Source organism: Microcebus murinus, chromosome 3 (assembly GCF_040939455.1).
Source record: "Microcebus murinus isolate Inina chromosome 3, M.murinus_Inina_mat1.0, whole genome shotgun sequence".
Classification (NCBI taxonomy): Eukaryota; Metazoa; Chordata; class Mammalia; order Primates; family Cheirogaleidae; genus Microcebus; species Microcebus murinus.
This window is the reverse complement of record NC_134106.1, coordinates 50,636,189-50,656,596: the sequence shown is the minus strand read 5'-3', so window position 1 is coordinate 50,656,596 and position 20,408 is coordinate 50,636,189. Positions and strand designations below refer to the sequence as shown.

The following is a 20,408-nucleotide window of genomic DNA, read 5'->3' as shown; positions in this document are numbered from 1 at the left end:
TGCCTTTAATTTTTCCCATTACTAGAAATTGGTCTAGATCTACCATTATGTTAGGGATAATCTTGATACCACCCTGTTACAGTTTGAGCATTGAAAATCCAAAATGCTCCACAATCCAAAACTTTTTGAGTACTGATATGACATTCGAATGCTCATTGGAGTACTTTGGATTTTCATGTTAGGGATACTCAACCAGTATATATTCCTCAAATATTCAGAATCTTAAAACAATAGAAAATCTGAAATACTTTTGGTCCTGAGCATTTTAGATAAGAGATACTCAACATATACTCCTTTACATCTCTATAGAACTTATAATTAATGAATCTCAAAAGAATTCTTTCAAACATAGTGCTTTGATATGAAATGGAACCCATCTTTTGGTTGGTTATAAGTCTAGAGAAAGTTGGGTACTACAAATGATTCATTAACCTGAGAAAATGTGTTGTATACTTTATTCTAAATAAACTTTTAAAGAGATTTCAGAGGCATTTAAATTTCAGGAACAGTTAGACTTTGTTGAAGGATTCATTTGTGAATGAATTAGTTTGTGAATCATACCTGCCTTCTTCTCAAATCTAAGATTAGGTAGTAAAAGTGCTTGTTTGCTTTCAAAATGAGTATCATTTTAAAAATTCTTAGAAGTCTGCACTATAGTTCCAAATTGGATGAAGTTAGTTCTTCTGAGTCATATCCGTTGCTCTTTATTGTTTTTTTAAAGGGGATATGTTTGACCTGAACCTCTTTTTTTTTAAGAATTAGAAAGTCTCTTTCTTTGGATAATATTACAAAATGAATGTAGTGAAAGTTCTGTTTGTGTAAGGAAGATCCTTGAGATGCTTAAAAGAGGGGTGGGAATTTAGCATCACTGAAGTACAAGAATGGTGTTAGTTCTTTTTCATTGGTTTTTCTGTAGTTTTTAAGTGGCTAAATTTAAGGCTGGGCATGGTGGCTCATGCATGTAATCCTCGCACTCTGGGAGGCTGAGGCGGGAGGATTGCTCGAGGTTAGGAGTTCATGACCAGCCTGAGCAAGAGCGAGACACCCCATCTCTACTAAAAAAACATAGAAAGAAATTAGCCAGACAACCTAAAAGTATATAGAAAAAATTAGCCAGTCATGGTAGCACATACTTGTAGTCTCAGCTACTTGATATGTTAAGGCAGAAGGATTGCTTGAGCCCAGGAGTTTGAGGTTGCTGTGAGCTAGCTGATGCCATGGCACTCTAGCCTGGGCAACAGAATGAGCTGTATGTTGATGACTTCATCTCAAAAAAAGAAATAAAAGTGGCTGAAGTTAAAATTCTAATGCAATAAACGCATGCATTTGGAGCTAATTTGGGGAAATTGGTGTCATATGGTAGCCAGTTGAGATGTTTCTTTTTTTTCTTTTTTCTTTTTCTTTTTGGGTAGAAACGAGGTCTCATTCTTGCTCAGGCTGGTCTGTGAACTCCTGAGCTCAAGCAGTCCTCCTGCCTCGGCCTCCCAGAGTATTAGGATTACAGGTGTGAGCCACCAGGCCCATCCGAGGTAGTTCATATTAAGAAGTCCCATTCATATTTAAAAGTGGTAGTCTCTGAATACTGAGTTACTTACCAAGTACTCAAACCTAAATATATCAAGTTGAATCCTTTTAGCTTGTTCTTTGAATTGAATGTAAATAAGCTCAGCTAAGGGCAGTTCACAGAGTTTCCATTACAACATGAAACTGGTATCCTAAATCTCATAAAGCACATCACTTTGACAAGAACTCTATCTAAAGTCATGTGGTTAATTGTAATCAATAACAGTAAGAACCTTCATTTATTATAACTTTTATATATATAGCAGCACTCAACATTAGGTATATGTTATTTCTTAAACTTACTCTAATGAGCCATATTTTAAAATTGGAAACTTTTATGCCCGATTCTTTTAGTAAATCTTTAGGTATCAAGCAAATAGACTTCAAGAGGTCAGTTACTTGCCTGAAGCCACACAGCAAGTGTATTGGTTTCAAATCCAAGTTTTATTGAATGTTTACTTCTTTCTACCACTTGACCTGCATTGAGTGGAAAGCTGAAAGTAACATATATTGCTATAGCAAAGACATGATTTAAATTACATTGGAAACTTTGGAATTTTAATTCTTCTGTATTTATACATTTTAGCAGATACATTGCTAATAAGTGCTATATAAAATACATTATGTTATGGAAGTTCTGGACCCTAGGATCTCTGAATGTGTTTATCACTATTTCTATTTTTTTTTTTTTTTTTTGAGACAGAGTCTCGCTTTGTTTCCCAGGCTGGAGTGAGGGCCGTGGCGTCAGCCTAGCTCACAGCAACCTCAAACTCCTGGGCTCAAGCAATCCTTCTGCCTCAGCCTCCTGAGTAGCTGGGACTACAGGCATGCGCCACCATGCCTGGCTAATTTTTTTTTCTATATATATTAGTTGGCTAATTAATTTCTTTTTTTAATTTATAGTAGAGAGGGGGTCTCGCTCTTGCTCAGGCTGGTTTCGAACTCCTGACCTGGAGCGATCCACTCGCCTTGGCCTCCCAGAGTGCTAGGGTTCAGGCGTGAGCCACCGTGCCTGGCCTATTTCTATTTTTTGTTCTAGTGTTTCTAGGTTATTTTGGAACTCTACATCTGGGCATTTCTTTAATTTTTTAAAAAAATTTTTCTTGGGCCGGGCGTGGTGGCTCACGCCTGTAATCCTAGCTCTCTGGGAGGCCGAGGCGGGCGGATTGCTCGAGGTCAGGAGTTCGAAACCAGCCTGAACAAGGGCGAGACCCCGTCTCTACTATAAAAATAGAAAGAAATTAATTGGCCAACTAATATATATATAAAAAATTAGCTGGGCATGGTGGCGCATGCCTGTAGTCCCAGCTACTTGGGAGGCTGAGGCAGAAGGATTGCTTGAGCCAGGAGATTGAGGTTGCTGTGAGCTAGGCTGACGCCATGGCACTCACTCTAGCCTAGGCAACAAAGCGAGACTCTGTCTCAAAAAAAAAAAAAAAAAATTTTTTTTCTTAAAAAATAAGGAAATTATTATCAATTAAAAATTCATTTAATATATTTATTTTAAGCCTCTGTGTGCCAGGCATTCTGCTAATTAAAAACCAAGGCACTAAAAACCTAGCCATCATTAATATGGAATGGTATTATATTACTTTTAATATTAACTCATATTAGTCATTTAAATTTTTAACAAATATTTATATTTTTAATATACCATTTATATTTTTAAATGAATGATAGGTAGAACCAGGCTTTGCACCCAACTATGCCTTGCTCTAAAACCTCTGCTCTAAGCCCAAAACTCCAAAGAGGTCCTTTTACAATTTATCACCTTGATAAATGTATTCCTTTGCCTTTGAGAAGTGTTTACAGAACATGTTGATACTCTAGGAAATACAGTCATATGATGAGTTACTATGTTGTCCCAGTCAATAAATTAATAGTTCAGTTTATAGATAAGCCTAAAAAAGTTTCATATTATATAACATTTATATTTAATACGGTGTTTGTAGTCATTGCTAGGGAAATTTGGATATTTGACCCATAGTTATGAATTCAGTTCTGAATTTGTTATACTATTATATTTGTGGAAAAACTCAGCTTCTCTTATATAGTTTTGACTTCCAGTAGCTTCTCTAGGAATGTGTACACTGGAAGAATGGACTTTCTTGGTATTTTTATTCAAAATCATAATTTATTCCTTAGTAGCTACATAGCCTTTTAAGTCAGCATGAAATATTAATAATAGCACTCTACCAGGCATTTTATCCCTTTCACAGGTAGTATTTTGAGATTTGAAAAAAATGATTCTTTAAATTGATAGAAATGAAGGAACAGTGCTTTATACTTTTTCACCATTGAAATATAAATGACATTTGAAAATTTTGGATAGTTTAAAAGTTTTACATTTGAAGATTTTTTTTTAGATAAACATTTTTTTCTGTCTTAGCATAAATCTATTTTCTTATTCTGTTCCCTTTAAAATTATTTTTTTCTTTTAATTGGGCCAGGTGGGCAGAAAAAGAACTGAACATGATGAAGCTTTTCTTTGATAATTTGGTATACTACATTCAAACTGTAAGAGAAGGAAGACAAAAACATGCACTGTAAGTACCTCTCAGCCCAGTTAAATATGTTTCAGTGTGAATTGTCTTTACTTTGAAAGATAATTTTCTAGTGTTTCTACTTCTGTTCTTTCATATAGTAAATAAGTGCGACAGAAAATTTTGTTTGTATAAAATTATGAAAGAAAGGCTGATAGAATGTTTTAAAGTTGAAAGATTGTTATGAGGTGTTACTCTTATAATTCTTAGTCTTAGGGAAATGTAGCTTTTGGAGATAGGTTAACCTTCACTGTTGAGACTTGTTCAAAGATTTTTCTAGGAATCAAAGGTAAATATGTTTTTCAGAAATCATCAATATGCTTATCTTAATGTAGAGTATTGATTGTAAAATTTGTAAATGTTTACTTCCAAAAGAATATATTTAACATATAGTTAATTTAAAATATTTTACTTTGTTATTATCATTGGATACTAGTATTAGAAAGTTTAGGACATGTATGGAAGGTTTAAAAACTGGTAGTGTAACTAGTTAATATTTTATCATATATTTCAAAAGTCTTCTCTGGATATATTTAAGTGACTTGGGACAAGAGTTGGTAGAATTGATGAGTAGTGGTATAGTTGTGTCTAAAACTCCTTATAAGAACATGAACAAAAAATTCAAAAGGTTTCTGCTGGTGAACCAATTGGTGTGGACTGATGTCAAAGTTGAGGACATCAATGTCAGTACTGGCATGCATATCAATGAATACGAGAAGGAGTCACAGTGTTGATTTTGAAAATCAGCATGTAGCAAATCTCCACGTAAATGGAAATCTAACAGACTGTAAAAGCATTCAGAAAAGTCATAGGAATACTTATCTACTTCCAAAAATAATTCACTTATCTCCCACAAAATGGGTCCTTCTCCAGATTTTACTATGTCGTAAAGGGTACCACCATCTTTTGAGCCACCTAAAACTTGGAGACTTGAGGCTTTTTGTACTCTTTTATTTCCAAATATAAATGATGATTATTTTAAAAAGTAGCCAGTGTTCATTGATATTTATTATGTGCCAGATACCATTTAAGTACCAAGTATTAATTTAAGATACATAATAACCCATTTGAGGCAGATAATCTCATTTCACAAATGAGAACACTGAAGCTGTGAAACGACAAAACTTGCCCAAGGTCACACATAAAGAGTGGAGCCAGCATTTGTACACAGTCTGTTTCTAGTACTTGTGCTCTTTTTTTTTTTTTATTAAGTCATATATATATAGAACTCAATTATTAGATGCTACACATTATATTGCTGTCAGTCTCTACCTATCTTAATATTAAAATATATCCCATGTCTTTTCAGAAGTTGACATTTCCACAAACACTGCTTTTGTCCTCACAACTGCCTCTGAGTCAGTCTCCTTGCCTCAGTCCCTCCCTATGCTGGATAATTCCTTATCCCTTTCAAATTAGGAAGGCAATATAGTAGGTTTAGAGAGGGAAGTGGAGGACATAAATGAATTGTCCTCATAGAGAGAAAGTTTAGCATTAAGTGCCAAGAAATGAACACAGGTCTGAGATTTGACTGTCCACTGCACTGACTGCAGGAAAGTTACTCACTTTGTTAATGGAATCAGAGGGGGAACCTCACAGAAGCATTGCTTCTGTGGTGAAAAAGTGAAATAGAGGAGTGGTGCTCCTTCGAGATGATTTCTGTATTTTCCTAGGGTACACTAGTGCATCCTTCCAGCCCTTCAGTCTGCCTTGTTCCCTGGCATCTTAAGAAAATAAAACCCCAGAACAGAGAGATGTTGTCTGGATTGTTTTGGTATAACTTCCCTGTTCCCTTCTCAGACTGTAAAACAGAGCTGTCCATTTGCTACTCTTTGTTAATGCATACTGATTTCATGAATTTGGGGCACATTTTTTTCAGTGGGCATTATGGTAATTAATTTCTGAGATTTTCACCTTTAGGAGGGAGATTCTTGTGGCATGAAACATACAACTTCATTTCTTAAAAAGACATATATTTCTTTAGTCCAAGGGCCTCTAGGGAAAACCCTGTCTGTGTCAACAGTTAGGCTACAAAGAGAATTTTTTTAAGGCAGTAGTCTATCACTAAAGTTTTATGCCTACAGGGAGACTATTTTTGTTCTGCATTTCCTATAATGTTAAGAAATCATGAACAAGCCCATGAGAATTTGTCAGATATCATCTTTGCTTGACAACCCCCAAAGTTTTCCTGACTGGTGGTTTCAGCAGCCCATGGGACCCTGATGGAGCAAGCAGAGTTCTTTGAAGTATGGAGCCAGAGCCAGAAGCTGAAGAAAGTAGTACAAAGGGACTGGACCCATGCCTTCTAGGGTTATGAGTCTCTTACTCTGGAATGCCAGTATAGGGGAAGTAGTAGTATTTGGGATATAAAAGTACTTTGTAAAGAGCAAGACTTCATTCCCTTTTATGTCTAAGATTGATGTCCCTAGACTCGGGCTCAGAGAAATTCAGTAACTTAAAATCATAGAGCTAATGGATGACAGAACTTGTATCTGAACCTGTACTCTCTAAGGCCTCTGCTACAAAATCTTTTTAGTTAAAAAGAACATAAGCTGTTAAGATCTGTTCTTGAATTTTATCGAGATTACATTCTATTCTGAGGGTCACTTACTACGTTTCCTCTCCCCCCCTCCTCACCATATGTACTTTCATCTTCACAAAGGGCACTGCAACCTTAATGAGGCAAAAGTTCACCTTATCTTTGCCAACATTAATAAGAGACCCTAAAGAGGAGCCAAGGGTATGTTCAGTGAACTCAATCTTTAGAGAACAGTAAACTTCAATAGTGAATTTAGTGTAATTTTGGGAAGCTTTTAAAATTTTGCACCTACTTGAGGATTACAGAAAATTGAATTAATAAGCCCTTTGACCCTCTGCAAGCTAGGATATAGATTAGCTCTTACGCTGGCCACTGACTGCCTTATGTTGTTTTCTTTCTTTTTTCGTATTAACTGATCAACACCTATGACTGCCTTATGTTGGCAAAGCAGTTTAGGCAGTTCATTCACGATCTGTCTTTTGATCTATAACGTAGAGATAAGAACTCATGATTAGTTTAGTTTCATTCATTGGATGCTCAGATTCTAAGGGAACTAGAATGTTATAGATACTGTAGACACTGTTCAGTATGCAGTTCACACTGGGTTGCTAAAGGAATCCTAAAATGCAAATCTGATTATTACCCCTGCCCCTACGTTGCTCCCCCCAACACCCTTCAGTGACTTTCTTTTCCATCCAGAACAATTCCAAACTTCGTACATTTGGGCTGGTTACAATCTGGCTCTTACCTACCTCTTCAGACCCATCTCCTACCCTTCCTTACTGACAGACTAACACTTTCCTCTTGAAATGTCGGCCCCTTGGAAATGCCTGCAAACTAAATTTCCAGAAAACTATGTGAAGTTACTTACTTAATAAATTTACAGAGCAACTTTTATATTAACCATTGAATTTTGTATACATTAATTATAATTATTTTGATTTGTAATAACTTCCAAAAATGCCAGTTTTGTATCAGCTGTATTCTTTATGGATTAGATTTATGGAAATACATAGTATTTTATTAGTGTTTTTTGTTTAAGGAATACAGTATCATCACTATAGGGACAATGATATCAAGCATATAGTTTTTAGACAGAGATGTATATTTTTACTTGTTAACTATTCTAATATATGTGCATATTACATTATTTTGTTTTTATTTTTTTAGACTAGTCAAGTGCAGTAGTAGGAGGGGAAAGTAGTAGAACAAGGAGTTCAATCTGTAACTGTGAACAATAGAGGGAGAAACTCACTACCTTCAGACCAGCCATGTTATATAATTTTAAAATGACATTTCTTTTGCTCCACTGTTGGGCTTTTATGTACTTCCTCATTATCTAATTTGAAAGTAAATTTTGTTGTAGTTTGGAGATTTTTATAATTTATTAAATAGCATAAATTTGGCATTATATTTTGGGTTTATGAACACATTTTGTATAACCAAAATTATGTAATTAAAATAGTTAAGAATTATTAAAATGGAAATTTTCCTTCTTTGGTATAAGTTATGATTAGGACCACTAAATCTTTAATTATAGATATCTAATTATTTTAATGACTTTTAAATTACAGGTACAGCCATAGTGCTGAGGTCCAAGTTCGACTTCAATTCTTGACTTGTGTGTTTTCAACCCTGGGATCACCTGATCATTTCAGTAAGTTTTTAAATCAGTGTATTTTGAAATATGTTTTGACTCTTTGAAGAGTCTAAAGTTACTTGTGCCTCTAGATTTCTGCAGTGATTGTTCTTAATACATTTATAAATTATATCAACATTAGACACTATTAAAATTATTGAGATTATATTTAAATAAGTCTGCCTTCTTAAAAATAAGACCTTTTTGTAATAATTTTCAAAGTTTTAGCATAAAGTCATTGCATAAGCATGTTACCACTGGTATTTTTTGCAAGCTTTATGATTGCAATTATAGTATTGTAAATAATTTCTCTATGTCACAGCATTGTGTTTCCTAAGCTCCCAAGGAGTGAGTATCCCATCAGTATGTATGGTGATATGAGCATTACCCTGACACATTCTCTTCTTGCTTTAGTCTCTAAAAATGCAAGCTTCTCAGTGGATAAAAGATTCATTTCAGAACAAAATATTTGGGACAGGAGAACATATCACTTTAGGGTGTGGCAATATCCTTTATTACCTTTGTTTAAGGAATGCAGTATTATCTATGACCTTTGGTCATAGAATTTTGCTATATGTACTATTACCAGGGCTAATCCTGTAAAAAAAATTTTTTTTTTTTCCCATTTAAAAAGTACGTTTTTTTAATTTGATATTTGGATCTCAGAATGTTTTCTTTTTCTTTTTTTTTTTTTTTTTTTTTTTCGGCATATTATGGGGGAACAGATTTTAAGGTTTCAATAAATGCCCTCCCCCCCCAAGTCTGAGTTTCCAGCATGACCATTCCCCAGATGGTGCACATCTCACTCATTATGTGTATATATACACCCGCCCCCCCCCCACCTGCCCAATACCCTATTACTGTAGTACCTATGTGTCCACTTAGGTGCTACTCAGTTAATACCAGTTTGCTGGAGAATATATCTGGTGCTTGTTTTTCCATTCTTGGGATACTTCACTTCGTAGTATGGGTTCCAGCTCTAACCAGGAAAATATAAGATGTGCTATATCACTGTTGTTTCTTAGAGCTGAATAGTACTCCATGGTATACATATACCACATTTTATTAATCCGTTCTTGGATTGATGGGCACTTGGGCTGTTTCCACAGCCTTGCAATTATGAATTGTGCTGCCATAAACATTCGAGTGCAGGTGTCTTTTTTGTAGAGTGTCATTGGATCATTTGGGTAGATGCCCAGCAATGGGATTGCTGGATCAAATGGTAGATTCACTTGTATCGCTTTAAGGTATCTCCATATTGCTTTCCACAAAGGTTGAACTAGTTTGCAGTCTCCGCATCCACGCCAGGATTTGTTATTTCGAGACTTTTTGATAAAGGCCATTCTCACTGGAGTTAAGTGATATCTCATTGTGGTTTTGATTTGCATTTCCCTGATGATTAGAGATGTTGAGCATTTTTTCATATGTTTGTTGGCCATTCTTCTGTCTTCTTTAAAAAAGTTTCTGTTCAAGTCCTTTGCCCACTTTTTAATAGGGTTATTTGATTTTTTCTTGCTGATTTTCGTCAGTTCTAAGTATATTCTAGTTATCAGCCCTTTATCGGATACGTAGGATGCAAAAATTTTCTCCCATTCTGTAGGTTGTCTACTTTCATGACTGTTTCTTTGGCTGTGCAGAAGCTTTGTAGTTTCATCATGTCCCATTTATTTATTTTTGTTGCTGCTTTGATTGCCTTTGGGGACTTCTTCATAAACTCTTTGCCTAGGCCGATGTCTAGGAGAGTGTTTCCAACATTTTCCTCTAGAATTCTAATAGTTTCATACCTTAAGTTTAAGTCTGTTATCCAGCGTGAGTTGATTTTTGTGAGAGGTGAAAGGTGTGGGTCCTGCTTTAGCCTTCTACAAGTGGCTATCCAGTTTTCCCAGCACCATTTATTGAAAAGGGATTCTTTTCCCCAGCGTATGTTTTTGTCTGCTTTGTCAAAGATTAGATGGCTATATGAGGATGGTTTTATATCAGGATTCTCAGAGCTGTTCCACTGGTCAATATTCCTATTTTTGTGCCAATACCAGATTGTTTTAATTACTACAGCTTTGTAGTATAGTTTGATATCTGGCATATTAATACTTCCCATTTTGTTTTTGTTGCCTAGAATTGCTCTTGATATTCGGGGTCTTCTTTGGTTCCATACAAAGCGTAAAATTATTTTTTCTATATCTGTGAAGAATGCTGATGGGATTTTAATAGGTATTGCATTGAATCTGTAGATCAGTTTGGGTAGTATAGACATTTTAATGATGTTGAGTCTGCCGATCCACGAGCATGGAATGGATTTCCGTCTGTTTACATCCTCTGCTATTTCCTTCCTCAGTGTTTCATAGTTCTCCCTGTAGAGGTCTTTTACCTCCTTGGTTAAGTATACTCCTAGGTACTTTAATTTCTTTGTTGCTATTGTGAAGGGTTTTGAGTCTTTAATTTGGTTCTCAATTAGATTGTTGTTGGCGTTTACTAATGCCTCTGATTTCTGTGTATTGATTTTGTATCCTGAGACTTTACTAAATTCATTGATCAGTTCCAGGAGTTTCTTGGTTGAATCTTTGGGGTTTTCTAAATATATCATCAGCAAACAGTGAAAGTTTGATCTCTTCTGCCCCTTTTTGGATACCTTTAATTCCACTTTCCTGTCTGATTGCTGTAGCCAGGACTTCCAGCACTATGTTGAATAGAAGTGGAGATAGTGGGCAGCCTTGTCTGGTTCCAGTTCTACGTGGGAATGCTTTCAGTTTTTCCCCATTCAGGATGATGTTGGCTATGGGTCTGTCATATATGGCCTGTATCATTTTTAGGTATGTCCCTTCTATGCCTATTTTCTTAAGTATTCGTATCATGAAAGGGTGTTGAATTTTGTCAAAAGCTTTTTCTGCATCTATTGAAAGAATCATGTCTTTGTTTTTGCTTCTTTTTATGTGGTGAATTGCATTTATAGATTTACATATGTTGAACCATCCCTGCATCCCCGGGGATAAAGCCCACTTGGTCGTGATGGATTAAGTTTTTGATAAGCATCTGGATTCGGTTAGCTAAGATTTTGTTGAAAATTTTTGCATCTATATTCCTTAGGGATATTGGTCTGTAGTTTTCCTTTTTTGTTGCATCCTTTCCTGGTTTTGGTATCAGAGTAATATTCGCTTCATAAAAGGTGTCGGGGAGGTTTCGGGTCTTCTCGATGTTGTGGAATAGTTTCTGCAAGATAGGTACTAGTTCTTCTTTGTAAGTGTGGTAAAATTCGGGTGTGAAACCATCTGGACCGAGACTTTTCTTTTTAGGGAGATTTTTAATTGCTGTTTCTATTTCAGCTCTTGAGATTGGTCTGTTCAGGGAATCTATTTCTTCCTGGTTGAGCCTAGGGAGGCTGTGTTTTTCTAGAAGTTTGTCCATTTCCTCCACATTTTCCAGTTTGTGTGCATAAAGATTTTTGTAGTATTCATAAATTATATCCTTTATCTCCTTGGGATCAGCTGTGATATCTCCTTTTTTGTTCTTGATGGAGCTTATTAGAGATTTCTTTTTTCTGCTTTTCATTAGCCTAGCCAATGGCGTGTCAATTTTGTTTATTTTTTCAAAGAACCAACTTTTTGTTTTGTTAATCTCCTGAATAGCTTCCCTATTTTCAATTTCGTTTAGTTCTGATTTGATCTTGTTGACTTTACTTCTTCTGCTGGGTTTGGGGCTAGTCTGTTCTTCTTTTTTGAGCTCTTTGAGTCGTTTCATTAGATTGTCTATTTGTGATCTTTTTGACTTTTGGTTATAGGCATTTATGGAGATAAACTTTCCTCTCAGAACTGCTTTAGCTGTGTCCCAGAGGATTTGATAACTTGTCTCTCCATTGTCATTTTCTTCATAGAATTTTTTCATTTCTATCTTGATTTCTTCATTTATGAAGTAATCATTTAGTAGGAGGTTGTTTAATTTCCACGATTTTGCATAGAAATGTGAGTTTCTGTTACGGTTGATTTCTACTTTTATTCCACTGTGATCTGAGAAGATACATGGTATGATTTCTATTTTTTTAAATTTCTTGAGGTTTACTTTGTGTCCTAGGATATGTTCAATCTTAGAGAATGTCCCGTGTGCTGATGAGAAGAACGTATATTCAGTGGATTTTGGGTAGAATGTTCTGTAAATGTCAGTCAAACCCAATTGTTGTAGAGTTTTGTTTAAGTCCATTATTTCTTTATTAATTTTCTGTTTGGAGGATCTGTCTCGTGCCGTCAGTGGGGTGTTGAAATCTCCGGCGATTATGGAGTTGCTATTAATCCATTTGCTTAGCTCCAGTAAGGTTTGCTTTATGAAGCTGGGTGCACCTAAGTTGGGTGCATAAATATTTAAAATTGTTATCTCTTCTTGTTGAACTGTGCCCTTCACCATTATATAATGACCCTCTTTGTCTTTCACTACTTTTGTTGCTTTAAAAACTAAATTGTCTGAAATTAGAACTGCCACACCAGCCTTCTTTTGGCTTCTATTTGCTTGGAATATTGATCTCCACCCTTTTATTTTTAGTCTATATGCATCCTTGCAGGTTAGATGTGTTTCCTGAAGACGGCATATACTTAGCCTGTATTTTCTTATCCATTCAGCCAGCCTATGTCTCTTGAGTGGAGAGTTTAAGCCATTCACATTTATTGAGAGAACTGATAGGTAAGGTAGATTACTGTTCATTCTGTTGGGTTGGATGTTGTTGCTATGATTTCTGTCTTGAGCCATTGTAATATCTGGCCTTTAATATCTTTGGGTTTTGGTGCTTTTTATATTCGTGGGTTATTATTATGTTCCGTGTGTAACGCTGTTTTAAGTACTTCTTGTAGGGCTGGTCTAGTCTTGGTGAATTCTCTGAGCCTTTGCTTTTCTGAGAATGTCTTTATTTCTCCTTCATATGTGAAGCTTAGTTTTGCAGGGAATAATATTCTAGGCTGGGCATTATTTTGTTTCAAAAGAGTGAGAATGGGGCCCCAGTCTCTCCTTGCTTGTAAAGTGTCATTAGAGAAGTCTGGTGTTATTTGAATTGGCTTTCCCTCGTATGTTACTTGCTTCTTTTGTCTTACAGCTCTTAGAAGGGCCTCTTTAGTTGATACTTTGGTCAGTCTGATGACTGCATGTCGTGACATCTTCCTGTTTGCATTGAATCTCCCAGGGGTCCTCTGAGCTTCTTGAACTTGTATATCAAGATTTTGAGCAAGGCCTGGGAAATTTTCCTCTATTATATCTTCAAACAGCTTGTCCAACCCTTGAGTGTTCTCTTCTTCCCCTTCTGGTAAGCCTATGACCCTCACATTAGGTTTCTTCACATAATCCCACAGCTCTTGTAGGCTTTGCTCTTTTTTCTTGTTTCTCTGCTCTATTTCTGTGACTGATTTATTTAATTGGAGGGTGTTATCTTCAAGCTCTGAGATTCTTTCTTCTGTTTGATCTACCCTGTTCTTGAGACTTTCCACTGTATTTTGTAGTTCCTTGAATTGATTCTTCATTTCCAGGAGTTCGGTTACACTTTTCTTCATTTTGTCCATTTCTTTTTCCAGATCCTGGAGGCTTTTTGTGGTTTCTTTGTGTTGGTTATTGAGTTGTTGTTGCAGCTCGGTGAGTGTTCTTTTGATCCACAGACGAAATTCCTCTTCTGTTATTTTGGTTGCCTGATTTTGGTTGGTGCCCTTTTCTAGGGGGCTGGGGCTCCTCTTTGGGGGAGAGTTTTCCGTTTGGTTCTTCATATTTCCTGAGTTTCTTCAATGATTTCTTCCCGTATCGATCAGTTGTTGTTTCTTTTCTTTAGGTTTTTGTTTGGGTATTCACACGCCTTGTTTACTTTCTGAGCCAGAAGGTGGTGTCTGTGGGTGAGATTCGTCCACTCCCTGTCCTGATAAGGGTGTGCAGGATGCTCTCCCTGTCAGTAGGTGGCGCTTGTTTGGAAGAACAGGCTAAGCTGTTGTTTTTATGCCCTGTTATCAGCTCTTGTTCCTGTAGATGGAACTCTAGTGCCTCAGGTGGTGGGTGGGGCCCTGGGACTTCCAGGTGTGTCCTTTTCTCCCCTTCAGTGAGGGCTAGTCTAGGAGAGAGTCTGGGCAGAGCTGGGTTGGGTAAGCCTGCCCTCAGGCAACACCAATGCCGTTAGCAGGGGTCAAAGTTCTGTTCTCTGCTTCCAGGCAAAGTTTTCAGGTCCGGGCTGGAATGGCCCAGCTCAGTCAAAGAGTCTGCTGTGGGGATAGGGTTGTCTGACAGTTGCAGTCTGGAGTGGGCCTGGCTTCTTTCCACCGTCCCTAACTCCGCAGCTACTCCTGGGCCTCTGCCCGCAGGCCAGACCACACGCCACCACTCCTCCCCTGGCTGTGCTGCGGCGGGGAGGTTCCCTACTGGGGAACGCCACCTGGGCTGGGTTCAGGGCCTCCCTTTGGGGGGAGGGTTGCCCTCTAGGACGCTGATCTGCCCCTGAAGGCACACACACCGCAGTAGGCTGTTCACAAATATCCCTTCTGTGCCCTAGGCAATGCGAGGCCTAGGTGCATGGGATGTGGTCTACAGGTCTGACCTCTGGGTCCCAGAGTTCAAACTATATCCCCACCAGGGAGAGCAGTGCCAGTCCCAATTCACCCACAAGGAGCCCAAGCTGCGTCTATGTCTCTCAACCTCAGAGTCTCCCCCGTTCTCCTGGGATCACCGTGCCAGCAGCACCTGAGAGGGCTGGCAGGTAGGGAGCTCACAGTCTGAGTTCCCCTTAGTCAGCTGTAGGGCCCCAAAAGGGAAGGTCCCGTTCCCTGTAGGTGCCTCCGGCTGGTGGCTGTATTGTCTCTCTGTCTCTCTGGGCAGCCGCGGGTAGGGTCTCGGGAGAGGAGGAGGAAGCAATATGGCGTCTGCTGCGCGGCTCCGGTCTGTGCACACGGAGGTGCCCCGAGGGAGTTGGGAGCCCAGTGCCTCGTCCGCCACTGGCTTACTGCTCACTGGCAGCGGCCGTCGCTGGGCTGGTGTCCGCAGGTCTCTCTACTTGCTGGGGAGCCCACCAGCAGTCCAGGATGCAGGGGAGGGGAAATGGCCGATACTTCCCGCTGGTCTCCGGGCTGCTCCTGCGGTCCCAGCTTCCAGTTCTCCTCCGTCACCTCCTCCCGTGGAGTCTCCCGTAGTCTCAGGTACTCCTCCTTCCGACCCTCATCCGATGTAGGCTCGTCTTCTTGCTTCTTTCTTCTGATTTCTGCTAGAATCTATCTTTTCTGCAGAGACACTCTGTCTGGCGGTGTTTCTCATCCGCCATCTTTTTTCCGAATCTAAAAAAAATTTTAAGTTACACAGAATCTCGCTTTGTTCTCAGGCTAGAGTGCAGTGGTGTGATTATAGCTTATATATGCAGCCTCCAACTTCTGAGCTCAATTGATCCTTCTGCCTCAGCCTCCTGAGTTGCTGTGGACTTTAGGCATGCGTCACCACACCTAGCTAATTTTTTTTTAGTTTTTGTAGAGACAGGCTCTTGCTGTTGCCCAAGCAGGTCTTGAACTCCTGGGCTCAAACAATCCTTGCACCCTGCCTCCCAAAGTGCTAGGATTACAAGTGTGATCTACTGCTCCCAGCCCAGGGCTAATCTTTTAAAAATTGCTTGGCTTTATAGGTGATGGAGAAATTGAGAGGTCCCACTTTTATTTAGTTTAATTTAAAACTATTTCATTGACAGTTAATTTTGCAAAAAAGTAGTGATTGATCTGCTATATTCAGAATATGAACCACATCCAATGCTAGATGTTCTCACAAGAGAAGAGTAAGCTTGAATTCTGTTGGCCAAAACTCCTTTTCTCCTGCTGTACTGATGGTGTTATCTTTCACACTCTGTACTCTTTTTTTTCTATGTCCATGTCAAACAAACCTCAGTTGTTAGAAGGACATTCTTTCTTTAGCTGTGGATAACACAGTCATACTGACAGGTAGCCTGAGAGGTATCCTTATAATTCTTTCAAATCTAGCTATGCTTGAGATACATCATGTTTATCTTACTAAATCTATAATTTTTTCTTCCTGCTCAGACTATTTGTAATAAATGCCACTAACACTATGATACCAACAGATTTAAAAAATAAGCTACCTATTTTTGATAGGAATCTTCTGTTTCATGTTACTAGATCACTTATTGACTCATTATGATTGATAACATATAAGAAATAAATAATGTAAAATATACCAAAACCAATCTATGGGGAGAAGTCAAACTAAAACAAATACTGTCAGCACAAATGTATGACCAGTAAATTTCATGTGTGTTTCATTTTACATAGTGTAGATTTTTGTGTATGAGTTTACAATAGTCCAAATAGTATCAAATTGGAAACTTCACTTTTTCCATTTCATGGTTCTATTTCTCTTACTGGCACAGATGTTGTCTGTAATGTGGTTACTCCAAAGTTATAGGTAGTTGCATCTACTATATGTCAATACTGATTTTCAATATACCAATAACTATAGTTTTTAAAAATTAAGGACAATAACAAAAGCTTATATGTTGCCTATTGAATGTGGTAGATGATTCAGCCAATTATAAATGTACTTCTGCTTTATTATATAGTTGACTATCATTAACTTGGATACTCTTTTTGATGACTCTTACCTGTTTTCTTCATTCATCTTGCTCTTGATTACTTAATGTGTTTAAATTTAATATATACTAAAGGTTGTTTCTAGTTAATGTTCACTTCTAGAGGTACAAGTTGTTAGAACAAATAATCTACACATTAACTGTTTGAGAAACTGATAGGATACTTTTTTTCTGGTAAAACTCTTTAGACTGATATTACTACTAGATGAATGTTTTCAGAGGCATTTTTCTATATTCTAGCATCTCATCTCCTTTTCCCAATAAAAAGAGAGGTTTCTTGTGATTATATCATACCTTCATGTCTCATGATTCTGGGGAACTATGCTAGGCTTTGGAACTCCCCAGACTTTGGAACCCCTTATGTCATACTTCAGAAATCCCTGTAAAGCTTTCATTCTAACCTTTTGGATTATCTCACTTATCCATATTCAGACTGGTAAATTCCTATAAAGCATTCTTTTTCATTCTAAATAGTTCATTTGTCTGTCTTTTGCCACACTCGAGAATCCTTTAATACTTGGGTCAAAGTATAGTACAGGTTTTAACTCTTTGGTCTGGCTCCTCAGTTAATTATATCCCCTGATGTGCTGTTGTCTGTTTTAGGCAGATAGGTTCCTTCTGCTTTGTTTAGTGTAAGGATTCCTTTTTTCATAGCTTACAAAAATAATGCTTATTTATTATTTATCTTCTTTATGCAGAGAATGACCTATAAAAATGGCATCCATTTTGTTTGTAATCCTCAAACCTTAGAACTGACTCCAATTTTTAGTGTTACCTCCAGTCATTTTTACTATAATACAAATATGTTAGTATTTTAGGGAGAATGATTTTCCATACCAAATGGCTCTTTTAGACTACTTTGTAAGTTGTGTCTTCATGGTGATTTTTATATGGGTTATATTTTAACTATATTTTGAAAGCATAAATTATGTGAAATTTCTTATACAGTATTTTTTATAAAATACAATATTTCTAGAGCTATAATTGGTGCTTCTAGTACATTTGGCTAGAGCTAAAACGCTATATGTACCACATATAGTGAAAGTTTTCAAAACAAGAAAGCATAAAGAATTGTTACTGAAATAGTAAATATGTCATACATATTTTATGTAAATTAATGAGGTGCAATAGGTCCTTTAATAACATCATTTTGTTACAACATTGATGAGAAAAAAAATTCACTGTTTGTGTGGAGTTTGCATGTTTTCCCCTTGTCTGCGTGGGTTTTCTCTGGGTACTCCAGTGTTTTCTACATCCCCAAGCTTGTTAGGTTCATTGGCATGTCTAAGTGGTCTCAGTGTGAGGGAGTAATGCCCTACATTGAGGTAGTGTTTGTTCCCTGTCGTGCCCTGAGCTACCAGGATAGTCTCCAGCCACTTGAGACCCTGAACTGAAATCAGTGGGTTGGAGAATGAATGAATGAATAGTTATTATAAAATAAAAGTTCATAAAGCCTATGATAATTATACAAATGCATATCAATAAACGTCATATGAAACATAATTTTTAGTTTGTTTTTGAACTGCATGGTAGTAGGAGGCTTACTTTATAAACATTTATTCCTTGATTTAACCCACCACCACTACCACCATGTCACTCACTGAATTTACCAATTCAAACATTGGGTGAATTATTATCTTTTTTAATTCATCTTTCTTAAATGTATGTATAGCTCTCTTTTTTTTTTTTTTTTGAGTATTTAATATGAGATGTGTTTGGGGGCTATATTTAGAAGTTTGATGTTTTTGTGACTAGAAATATACCATAGGAATTTGACTCTTGTTTATATTAATTCACATATGTTAAAATTGGTTTTGTTATGTGTCGTTGCACTTAGAGCCCCAGTTTCCAAGGACCTATCAATGAGTCTAAGTGAGGACTTACTGTACATACATGTAGGAACATACACATACCTAAAAGAAGATACGTAATTGTTCATAGTTAATAAAGTGTAAAATTTGTAATTTTTATCTAGGGTTAAGTTTAGAGCAAGTCGACATTTTATGGCATTGTTTAGTAGAAGATTCTGAGTGTTACGATGATGCACTCCATTGGTTTTTAAATCAAGTTCGAAGTAAAGATCAACATGCTATGGGAATGGAAACCTACAAACATCTTTTCCTGGAGAAGGTAATTTTATTTCCTGATAGTATTATTGTTTATATTGTTTTTCCATATTTTCTTTTTTATCTCTTTATATATGATCTTTATAATGCTCTTTATTCTTTTTTAATATAGTTTTTATTAAAGTAGACAAATGTACTGATTTTTGGCAGTCCTGATAATAGTTTTTTGTCATTCAGATTTTACTATAATTTTGTCTTTTACAGTGTTTATAGGTAAATTAAGACTTAGAACATTTTTGTAAATATAAAGTATTTCTTAGCTAAAGTACTTAAACAATAATTAGAATAACGCTTAGGGCACTACTAATTAGAAATGTGGTGAGTTTTTTAATGTTTGCTTTTGAAATCATTAATAACATTACATAGTCTAATTAATAGGTATGGTGCTCACACCCACAAGTGTTAGAGCTGTATTATGTGACTCTTCTTTAGCTAAATGGCTATGATTTCAGTCAATTATAAGGTAATCTCCAGATTTATAGATCCCTGGAAAGGCATATCAGGAAGCATTATTAATGGTAATAAAGCTGTTTCACTATTCTGCTTTACTAGATGCTACAGTTGGTTTAGGTGGTATTCTCATTTGAATTTTTAAACTCAAGGAAAATAAAGCAGTAGATTTTTATTATTTTCATGTTTATTTGTGAGGTTATTAAGCCTCTCTGCAAGTTCTCACATTTGCTCCATGATGGAATAAAGTATATTAATATAAATGAGTTTTAATACATATAAACTAAATCACTTAATAGACCAAAAACAAAGCTACAAATAAAACTTCAGCTATCTTAAATTTCAAGGCCTGACTTTAACACAAACTATACTTGTAGCTATATATCTCATAAATGTATATGATGTAGGTATACAGTAGATGATAGAATGTTTTTATTCATTTCCTCTGATTTGGGTCTGTGTACATCTCAAAAGTTAAAACACGTTATTAGGCAGATTCAATTTTTTTGTTTTGTTTTGGTTTTTTTTTTTGAGGAGAAGGAAAGAGGAATTTATTGATTTGCTGACAAATGAGGAGGTTGGCAGACTTCCATCTCAAAGTACCAATGTCCTCATCAGTTGTTACCTGAAAAAATTTTTCCTTGAATTGTTACCTATTTTGATTTGTAAAGTATTACTAAAAATCTAAACTGATATTTTTCTTCTATAATGTTTTCAGTAATATTAAATTTGTTTTATGTAAATCTAAAAAAGATCTGTTAATTATCAGACTAAACTAACTTTAAATTCTTTTTCCTAGATGCCCCAGCTAAAACCTGAAACGATAAGCATGACTGGCTTAAACCTGTTTCAGCATCTCTGTAACTTGGCTCGATTGGCTACCAGTGCCTATGATGGTGGTTCAAACTCTGAGGTATGGATTTAGACTTATTTTATTTTATTTTTATTTTTTATTATTATTATT

At 36.5% G+C, this 20,408-nt stretch overlaps 1 protein-coding gene across 3 annotated transcripts in view; it reads left to right on the top strand.

Moving 5' to 3' along the window:
• USP34 (ubiquitin specific peptidase 34) overlaps positions 1-20,408 on the top strand; it is a 225,921-nt gene that overhangs the window by 97,864 nt on the left and 107,649 nt on the right. For all 3 annotated transcript variants that reach the window (XM_012764850.3, XM_076000817.1, XM_076000816.1), the window contains 4 exons: positions 4,014-4,109; positions 8,220-8,302; positions 18,844-18,998; positions 20,244-20,357. In XM_012764850.3, coding sequence (XP_012620304.1) covers positions 4,014-4,109; positions 8,220-8,302; positions 18,844-18,998; positions 20,244-20,357 — 448 coding nt within the window. The remainder of the gene's footprint in view (positions 1-4,013; positions 4,110-8,219; positions 8,303-18,843; positions 18,999-20,243; positions 20,358-20,408) is intronic.